General features: G+C 47.4%; 2 protein-coding genes across 9 annotated transcripts in view; one reads left to right on the top strand and one right to left on the bottom strand.

Annotated features, from left to right (window-relative positions):
• LOC144316412 (uncharacterized) overlaps positions 1-3,700 on the bottom strand; it is a 96,207-nt gene extending 92,507 nt beyond the window's left edge. For 2 of the 8 annotated variants that reach the window (XM_077902276.1, XM_077902283.1), the window contains exons 1-2: positions 2,511-2,795; positions 1,331-1,456 (exon numbers count right to left, since the gene is read on the bottom strand). The gene's annotated coding sequence lies outside the window, so the exon portion shown is untranslated. Of the gene's footprint in view, positions 1-1,330; positions 1,457-2,510; positions 2,796-3,065 lie in introns of those variants that run through there. The other 6 variants (XM_077902279.1, XM_077902284.1, XM_077902277.1 and 3 more) reach the window with 4 other exon arrangements.
• LOC144316574 (membrane cofactor protein-like) overlaps positions 939-10,072 on the top strand; it is a 45,927-nt gene continuing 36,793 nt past the window's right edge. Inside the window, exons 1-2 of the mRNA XM_077902577.1 lie at positions 939-960; positions 2,522-3,292. Coding sequence (XP_077758703.1) covers positions 939-960; positions 2,522-3,292 — 793 coding nt within the window. The remainder of the gene's footprint in view (positions 961-2,521; positions 3,293-10,072) is intronic.

The raw sequence follows: 10,072 nt of genomic DNA, 5'->3' as shown, positions 1-10,072 counted from the left end.
GGGGTGTCAGCTGAGCTGATGAGCCTCAAGAGGGGTCTGTCCCCTGGCCTTAAGGAAGAGGAGAGGTTCCAGCAGGGCCAGGGAAGGGTTTGGACGTCTTGGACTAAACAACATCTTCTTTCAGTCTTGACTGTGTTAGGGAAAGAGGACATGCTCTCTGAGGCTGACCCTCCTCCAAACTGCCAGCTCCTGTTTACTTTCCCCTTGCCATGCCATGGCTCAGAAACAAGAGGCAGAATTTTTTTGTGCGTTATGAGGGACCTTTATGTTTCTGGAACAAGGCCTTTCTAACAAGTTGCTCAACACTGAGAACAGGCTTCCTTTGACAAAAAAGGCAATGAGGAAAGGTCAATTTATTCCTTAATGTCTCTTATCTACTCAGTGTCTCAGTATTTTCTTGTGCCCTACCTAGCAACCACTAAGGAGGGCGTAAACACTTCTTCTAAACTCAGACTTATGTGTAATGCTAGTAACACGATTTTAATGAGTAAATTCTGGGGGGTTCGCTTGTCACTCATGCTGTCACCCAAATAAAAATATCCTGTTATATCAGTGCCCTTCCTTGAGAAAGTACTCTCATGCTGGAGAACATCTTGAATTAAAATGTTGTTGGAAAGGAGCTAATTCAACAGAGGAAGATGTGAAACTCGTAACTTCTTGGAAGTGACCTCACAGAGATACAAACATGTGCACCTGAAGATGCTGAAGTGCTCCCAGGAGCTTGGACACTCCATATGCCTTTTCCTTGTGCTGGAAACACACATCATCTAGTTAGGGGAAAAGTCTGCACTAAAGCTATATAAATAGCCTCAATAACTTAAAGGAAGGTGTCTCTTAGGATTTCTGTTTACAAGTCTGTTCTTCACCTTTCTTATTTTCAAATGCTCTTGCTACACAGAATGGTCTTCTTAACAAGAATATCAAAATCCAGGTTGAAGATGCGAAAAACATATAAGTCACGTACAATTATACTACTCAGTGGTAACTGCTGTTAATATTTTATTTTCTGCTAACCTTTCTTCATATATGTTTTTATACACACGTCTTTTTTTTTATGTAGAGCAAAATCTCCTATTAGATCAGAGTAAAATCTAGCTAGATCAGTTTTTATGTTCTCTAGGGAAAGAAGTATTTCCTGTTTATTACAAAGGCATTATGGGCAGCCTCGGTGGCCCAGAGGTTTAGCGCCGCCTTTAGCCCAGGGCCTGATCCTGGAGACCCGGGATCCAACCCGCGTCGGGCTCCCTGCATGGAGCCTGCTTATATCTCTGCCTCTCTCTCTTTGAAGTTAATACAGAAAGCTTACATCCATCACTATTCTGTTATATACCTTAATTTTGTGTGATGCAGGTTCAACCCTCATCATTCTATGAACAAAATAGCAGTTGATATATAGGTTGGACTGAAAAATGTTTTTCTTCATCTGATTCCTGTGACACAGGGTCAGTAAAGAAAACTGAAAGTACAAGGAAAATGAAAAACGCATAATTCCAATGGATATTAGTTAAGTCTGGAGTATTTTCAACTAGTAGCTCACTGGGAATACCAAAGGCAAATGCTTATTGGGAGTCCTTTTTTCTGGACACATATATATTGCAGTTTCTCACATGGAATTTTTTTTTTTAAGTGCTTCCTGCATAGACCTTCCTAACCGGAAAGGCACCTATCAACAATTCCTTATACTTTTGCTAGACACTTAGGAAATTCTTTTTCCCCAATATCATCTATCTTCGGTCACAGCTCTGACGACTTATTTGGGATAAACTCCAAGTGGAACTGGTGGTTTAAGTCCTGACCATTGGAAAACTTACCACACAGAAAAGTTAAATTAAGCGGCTAAGATTGGGGCCGCGGTGGCTCAGCGGTGGAGCGTCTGCCTTCAGCCCAGGGCGTGACCCCGGGGTCCGGGATGGAGTCCCGCATCAGGTCCCCCACTGGGAGCTGCTTCTCCCTCTGCCTGTGTCTCTGCCTCTCTCTCTCTCTCTGTGTCTCTCATGAATAAATAAGATCTTAAAAAAAATATATATATATATACATATAATCATATATTAAAGCCTAAGCGTGAGGGTGTCAGCCCCCCTCCCCCCAGTAGTTCCTGCTTTGCCAGCTCAGGGCAGGAACGTGTCTCTTCCCCTCAGGCGCGCTTTCAATGCAGGCCACGTGACTCTTCCCCCTTAGGAGTCGCACAGGTCCAACCGCAACTCTCCAACAGATCTGGCTCATTCTTCATTCCCCTCTTGATTTTCCACCGAGAGGCTGTTTCACCAGAAAAGGTCTCCCTCCTGCGGAGCAACTTTTTTTTTTTTGGATTTTATTTATTTATTCATGAGAGACACCGAGAGGGAGGGCGGGAGGGAGCGAGCGAGCGAGCCAGCGACACAGGCAGAGGGAGGCGCAGGCTCCCCGAGGGCGCCCGACGCGGGACTCGATCCGGGGTCTCCGGGGTCACGCCCCGGGCTGCAGGCGGCGTCCACCGCCGGGCCCCGCCCCCCCGGGCGCCACGCCCTTACCTTCTCCTCAGGGAAGCGCTCCCTTGCCGCGGGCAGGAGGCCGCCCTCCGCCGCCTCGACGACCCCGCTGCCTGGGCTCCGCGCTCTCCCCTCGGCGCGCCCTTCCGCCCCGGCCCCGGACGACGGCGGCGACGGCCCCGCCCGCTCCGCGGCCCTTCCCGCCCTTCCCGAGCCCGGGCGGCGCGCTGGCCGAGCTCCCGAAGCCGCCGGGGGCCTCCGCTCGGCGCGCACACGGGGTCGCCGCGGGACGAGGCCCAGGGGCCCGGCGACCCGGGGGCGCGACGCCAGCACGCGCGCGCCGGCCGCGGAGGCCTCTGGGTCCCACGGCCCGGCCCCGCCCCCGGCCGCCCGCGGGCCCCGCCCCTTCCGCGAAGGCGAGCCGCTTCCGCCCAGGCCCCGCCCACGCCCCGCCCAGGCTCCGCCCCGATCCCGCCGGGCCCCGCCCACTTTCCGTCCAGGCCCAGCCCAAGTTCCGCCGGATCCCGCCAGGCCCCGCCCACCTTCCGCTCAGGCCCCCCCCAAGCTCCGCCCCGGCCCCGCCCCGCCGTTGCGCACCTGCCGGGGGATATCTGGGGGGTGGATAGTGGCGTGCGGTTCCCGTCCCGGCGAGGAGTCCTCCCGGCCGGCTCGTCGGCTCCCGCTGCGCACCTGCAAGATGACGGCGTCCCGCGCACCGCGCACCCGCGGTCCCTGCTGCCCCCTGAGCCCCTCCTTCTCGCCGCGCTGCTCTCAGCCTCTCCGGGGCTTCCTAATGCTCCTCCTGCTACACTCCTGGGTTCTGGGTAAGAGCCTGGAGCCGGCGTGCGCCGCCGAGGCGAGCTGGAGCGGGGGGGCAGGCCTGGGCCCGGGCCCCGGGAGCTTGGCCTGGTGGGTCGGGAGCCGGCGCGGCCCGGGGCGGGTGTGCGGGGCCGAAGGCTCGCGGGGCTTAGGGCGGTGAGCCCTGCGGGTGCTGGGCGCGGCCAGCGGGGTCACCTGGTGGAGCTGCGAGCCGGCGATTGCTTGCGGGTTTCGAGGCCGACGCGCCGGGGAGGGGGCTGGGCAGCGCGGACCCAGGGCCTGCGGTGGGCTGGGTGTCCGTGCCCAGTGCCTGGGGCTGTTCCTAGGATCCGCGGTGTGCCTGCCAGCGGTTTGTTCTCTGTCCCTGGCGGGGCGGTGCCGTGGGGAGAGGGCTGCTGTTTGTGACGGGCTGGGTGTTACTGGGCGTGTGCTGCAGGGAAGTAGCCTGGGTGTGGGTGTGGATCAGGAAGTTCACCGCTTGCTTTGCGTGGGGGCTGGGGCGAGAGGGGACTCCGGGTGGGAGCACGCGGTGGGTCCCTGGGGCCCAGAGGGGGAGGGAAAGCCACACTTTGCTTTTTTTTTTTTTAAAGATTTTATTTATTTGCTCATGAGAGACACACACACACACACAGAGAGAGAGAGAGAGAGAGAGAGAGAGAGGCAGAGACACAGGGAAAGGGAGAAGCAGGCCCCATGCAGGGAGCCCGACGTGGGCCTCGATCCCAGGTCTCCAGGATCACACCCCAGGCTGCACCAGGGCTGCCCATGCCCACACTTTGCTTTTTGTACCTAAAAACAGCAGTCTTCTTGTCCGAGATCATATTAGCGTTGGTCGGCAGGCTGTTCCTTTTCCGTTTTTTTGGTCTTTTTTTTTTTTTTCCCCTTTGGACATAGAATCATCTTCCTGTTTCCGTGCAATAGACATTGCCCAGTTCCATTACTTAATCGCTTTTTGCCATTGTCTTCTTATTTTCATAAGGGTGGGTCATATTTAAGGGGAATTCTGAATGCATTGGTAGCTTACTGACAAATGAGTGACCTAAGAAATACAGGATAAGTCATGTCAGTCTGGTTTTCCTGTATACCCATGAACTGAAACTGAAAGCCCATCCATTACATTTGTTTTATTGTGTCGTGGAATAACAGTTAGTGTTTATATTATATACGTATGAGCTAAAGATGACCTGCTTGTTCCGGAACACAGAAGCAGTTCGTTTGGGGCCACCATTTTTAGTACTTTGGCATATTTCTTTCTGTCTTTATCTGAACCTGTGTTTCTCTGCCCAAGTACTTTCTAGGACCCCATTACATGTACAGTTTGTATGCTGCATTCTTTTCATCAGTAGCATTCATTCAGCACCTATTTGCCTTGTGTGTACCAGGTTCTGTGCTGGTCCTGAGGATACGCTGGTGAGTGAAAACAAAACTGTCCATTTCCAGGATCCTAATATCACCATTGGTCGGCTTGCACTCACACAAATATAAGCAGAAGCGGGTTTGCTGACTGTTAGGACCCCGGTGCCAGCACACAGTGGCAGTCAAGAAATAGTTGCTAGAATTTATTGGGTGAGGCAGACAAATCGAAACATACGTAAGTAACCCAAGAAAAGTGCTCTGGAGGAAAGGAGTTTGATTCTCTAATAGCATGTAACAATGGCTGGAGGCAGGGAAATGTTTTCTTACTGACCTAGGCAAAACTCTTACTCTCTGGGGCCTCTGTACTTGCTTTTCCCTCAGATATGGGACATTCTCCTCCCGCCCTTTGTATATAAGGCTCCTTCTCCTTCAAGCTTACTTGAGATGTCACCCTATCTCTAACCACCCTATCTCAGATACACACACTCCAGCTCAGATCCCTCTCTGACTGGAAGTCACCGCTGCAAAACTGTTTTCTGGTTTCCCTGCTAGAATGCAGAGCTTGTCTGTCTTGCCACACTTGTGGTACCAGAGTTGCAATATTTTGCCCAGTGTCAACACTCTTGTATAATTATTCAGTACCAGGAAATGAAATATAGTAATTTAATATAATCAAGCTACTAGAAAAAACTCCTCCTGCTTCCAGGGAAAAAGTAAAGACCCAGGGTTAGGATGGCCTTTCTGTGGTGCCTAAGCTAAGGCGGGGGCAGCTGATGTCAGCGAGGCTCTGTCTCCTACTGTTTATATAGAGTCTGTGGTGCCCACAGTACTCTCATCTTGCTTTTATTACTGATCATCAAAAGTTCATTTCCATGGGAGAATTAGCGTGGGGAGGGGCCAGTGGCAATAAAAAGAAACCAAAAAGAAAAAAAAAGTTTTTAAAAAGGATCAAGTTGAGGTTAGCTATGGAGCTAACAATGAAGGAGACCATGAATATTGTTTGGAGGAGAGGAAATACAATGAATAGGGTGAAAATTGGAAGGTCACAGATATTTAGGAATGCGGAAAAGGAAGTTGCAGGTTCAAAGGTAAAATCAGGATAGGTATGAAATTAGAGAAAGCCCAAATGAGGCCTCATTATGTCGGCAGGGAAATACGGAAATAGAGTACACATGTCCATTTTGAGGCAGCTCCCACGCCCAGAAGCAGGTTTGTAAGCAGACAGTGTTGTGCCTGGGGGCTCGCCATCTCCAAGGCACTCAGTTGCCAGCTGCGTGAGATCGCAGAAGGGAACATTTGTCCAGTTCAGGACCAGTCCTACTCTTCCAGAAGGAGTCTCTGCCTCGGTGGACAAAACCCACCATCTCCTGTTGTGAGTGGTGTCTTTAGGTCTTTCCTTTCTCTCTAATGAAGAAGCCAAGATCCCTAAGTGCTTGCTTACAGGGCAGTTTCTTGGTCTCCTTCCTCTGCAGATTATAAAGCAGAGAGATCAGTCCTTAACTGGCCAATTGTTAGGTTACCAGAATACTGGGAGATAGGCAACAGAAGAAATTGCATGGCCAGATCTTTCTCCAGTGCATGAAACTTAAAGATGATTATTTTCAATATTAGATGCATCTCAGTGTATTCTTCAGCATGGTGTTCTGTTTGACTGCGGTGGCCCTTTGATCACCAGATGTTTTGCCTAGCCCCTCCAAGGGACATCCTGTGCTTGGTGTTAGGGCTGCATGTGTGAATGGAGTCAGCCAGGGGGACTATTAAACACAAAAACTTGTGATAGTGACTGAAAGATCCATGCTGCGGACAGTCCAAGAGGAGGGGACTGGGCACTGCCTCCCGGGGAAGTGGAAAATGCTTACTAGAGGAGCAGTTGACTGGGTTCAGTGTTAAGAAGTCAGGGGTTGAGCAGGAGCCACAGCTGAGCAGGAAGGAAGGGTGTTCAGAGCAGAGGGAGCAGTGTGATTGATCAGAGGCTTGGACATATGACATGGCTGGGGCATTCGATGACTGCAGAGCTACCCGGTGTGGCAGCAGGAGGACAAGGGAGGCAAGAGAGAGCCCGAGGACTAGATCACAGAGCCAAACATTGTGAAGAGCAACAGGGTAGTCAGCAATGAACAATCACCATCATTAAAATTCAGACATGACGTTATTATCTGTTCTTTCAGGGCACCTTGAGCCATTTTGTTTGACTTAACACATAGCGAATTGAAACCAGGGTTACTTTAATTTTTCCAGACTCAGTAGAAGACCATGTCTTGAGGACTACATCGCAAAGTGTGTTGGTGGAAGCACGGGAGGGTTTCAGATGAGTGTGGTGGGAAGCACTGTTGCCTAGTTGCTGGGGATGTTGTCTTGGACAAATTACTTAAGCTGCTGTGCCTTAGTTTGCTCATCTTACAGAGGGGGAAATAGTATCCTATTCATAGGATGAGTATGAAGTTAGTTAAATTGCCCTTAAAATAATGGTACACAGGTAGTGCTGAAGGTTCGCTATTGCTAAAATTATAATATGACCACTGTTGTTTTAAGAAAGAAGATGTAGAATCTTTGGTTACCGTACTTGGGGGAAAAAAAACCCCATTATTTGGAGTTCTCTTTTGATAATGTTAAATACTGTTTGTAATAATAGCAGAAATGGATATTGAGTCCATGATAAAACAAGAAAACATAAATATTTTGACATGAGGGAAATCAAATACTCTGATAAAGGGAAAGAGCTGTCATTCAACCAATGAAAAAGTTTGAGGAGAGGCATAAAACAACAAAGACAAAAATGATGATTTGGTGATTTCTCTGGAAGACATTGGCTGAGCAGAAAAGAATTTAAGTTTTTGTCTAAGAAGATCTGCTAACTGCACTCATTCAGCTGTGGCGCTGGGCATTACACGTGCAGTGATATGTCATACGTGGTCCTCAGAAGGTAACAGTCTCGGAGGGAGTACAAACAATAACGACTTAGGCTATGAGGCATTCTGTGGAAGAAGTAAATGGAGCATCGTGAGGACACGTCAGCTAGTTTTTTGATAAGAGATGTCAAGAGCCACAAGAAGTGGCATGTCACTGAAACTGAAAGATGAGTGGGGTGGGAGGAATGTGGGATCTCTGGTCAAAGCTGAAGTTAAATGATGCAGGGAGATCTGGAGTGTTGATGTAGTTTAGGCAATTGAATGGACACTGTAAGGAATCGAATAGGGCTTGAGAATATTATGCAAAAGTGAGCAGAGCCCTGATAGGGACAGGCTTTACAAGTCAGCTAGCCATGATAAGGAACCCTTAGGCATTGTCATGAGGGCATTAGGGAAGTCATGGTAAGGTATCTGACTTGGAAGAGTTTTGGTCACTGTCATATCAATGTGACTCTGGCATCAGTGTGAAACATGAAATGAATGAAAGATGATGAGATAGGTAAGGGGGCCTGTTCAGAAACGCTGATAGCACTCTAGAGAAGAAATGACAGTGGTGTGAACTTGAAGCAAAGGTAGAATTAGAGCGGTGGATCAGATATCAAGCAGGAAGACCATCTGTCTTCAACTCAACACCAAAAAAATCCCAGATAATCTAGGTATAAAATGGACAGGTGATATGAACAGACATTTCTCCAAAGAAGACAAATGACCAAGAGCCTCAAAAAAGGATGTTCAATATCAGTAATCATCAGAGAAGTGCAAATCAAAAGAGCAATGAGACATCACCTCACACTTGTCAGAATGGCAATATCAAAAGCATAGGGAAGTGGGTAAAAAGGCCTCCTTGTCCACTATTGGTGGGAGTTCAAGCTGGTACAGTCACTGTAGAAAGCAAATGGAGGTTCCCTAGAAATTTAAAAGTAGAATTACCATATAATCCAGTAATACCACTACTGGTATTTACCCTAAATATGTGAAAACACTGATTTGATAAGACATATGCACCCTTATGTTTATTGCAGCATTATCTATAATACCAAAAATATAGAAGCAATCCAAGGGTCTTTCGATATATGAATGTATAAGAAGGTGTGGTGTATATATACAATGGAGTATAATTTAGCCATAAAAAAGAATGGAATCTTGCTATTTGTAGCAATGTGGATGGATCTAGAGGGTATAATGCTAAGTATAAGTCAGTAAGTGATAAATGCCATATGATATCAGGCACATATGGAATTTTGTTTGTGTTGCTGTTTCTTAGAGAGAAAGCATGAGTGGTGGGGAGTGGCAGAGGGAGAGGGATTGAGAATCTCAAGCAGACTCCATGCTCAGCACAGAGCCTGATGTGAGGCTCAGTCCCAAGACCCATCATGATTTACATGACCTGAGCCGAAATCAAGAGTCAGACACTTAACCAACTGAGCCACGCAGGCACCCCTATGTGTGGAATCAAAGGAACAAAACCAATGAACAAAGATAAAAAGACATAAACTAAAAAACAGACTTTTAAATATAAAGAACAGACGGGTGAGGAAGTGGGTGAAATAGGTGAAGGATTAAGAGTACATTTATTTTGATGATCATTGAGTAATATATAGAATTGTTGAATCACTATACTGTACACCTGAAAACTAATATAACACTGTGTGTTAATTATTCAGGAATTAAAAATTTAAGAACCCATCTGTCTTACCTGTGGGGCGTGTATGAGTGTAAAGAATCAAGAGACCACACTTTGGCTTCAAGACATTATTTGAGATAGCATGACATTTCAAGTGGAGCATGTGGTGAGACAATTGGTAATATACAGTCGGCACCCAGGGGAGTGATCAAGGATGGAGACCAGGATTTGGAAGGCAGCTCTTCTTAGTTGTAATGAGGTCAAGGGAGTATACACAGTCACCCAGAGGGATGTGCAGAATGAAGTAACAAGAGTTCCTACAGCAACCCATGACGAACATTGCAGCAGCAACCCAGAGACGAACATCTCTGCAACTGGCCAGAGAAGAAAGGGTAGCCAGAGGATAAAAAAAAACATTGAGTGTTCTGAGCAAGAAAGCAGTTTTATTGTAAAAATGTGATGTTGCACTCAATTATTAAAGCGTATAAAGCTTGCAAACCCAGTTGTAAAATCTGCACATTTTTGAAATCATGTCTTATAACTGCACATGTGAGGAAGAAGAAATACTTCAAATTAGTTGAACGAATAAATCATCCAACTGACATTTCTTTTTCCATACAAATCACTATATATGAAAGTTGTATTTGGAATTCTATCTTTATCTGCTTTCAAGGTAGTTACTGAAATTGAATGCATAAAACAAGGAATACTTATATTTTTTAATCAGGGGCATGCTGTTACTTGATTTCTTTCTTGGTGGTTCCATGATTTCTAATGTTGTAACTCATTTGTATCTAGAACGGGGTTATATCACATTTCTAGTTGAAGGAATGAAGGATCCTTTGATCAGCAGAGGAAGATGACATTATATTTAAAATAATGCCCCAAAAAGGAAG

Source organism: Canis aureus, chromosome 6 (genome assembly GCF_053574225.1).
Source record: "Canis aureus isolate CA01 chromosome 6, VMU_Caureus_v.1.0, whole genome shotgun sequence".
Classification (NCBI taxonomy): Eukaryota; Metazoa; Chordata; class Mammalia; order Carnivora; family Canidae; genus Canis; species Canis aureus.
This window is presented reverse-complemented; position numbering and strand designations above follow the sequence as displayed.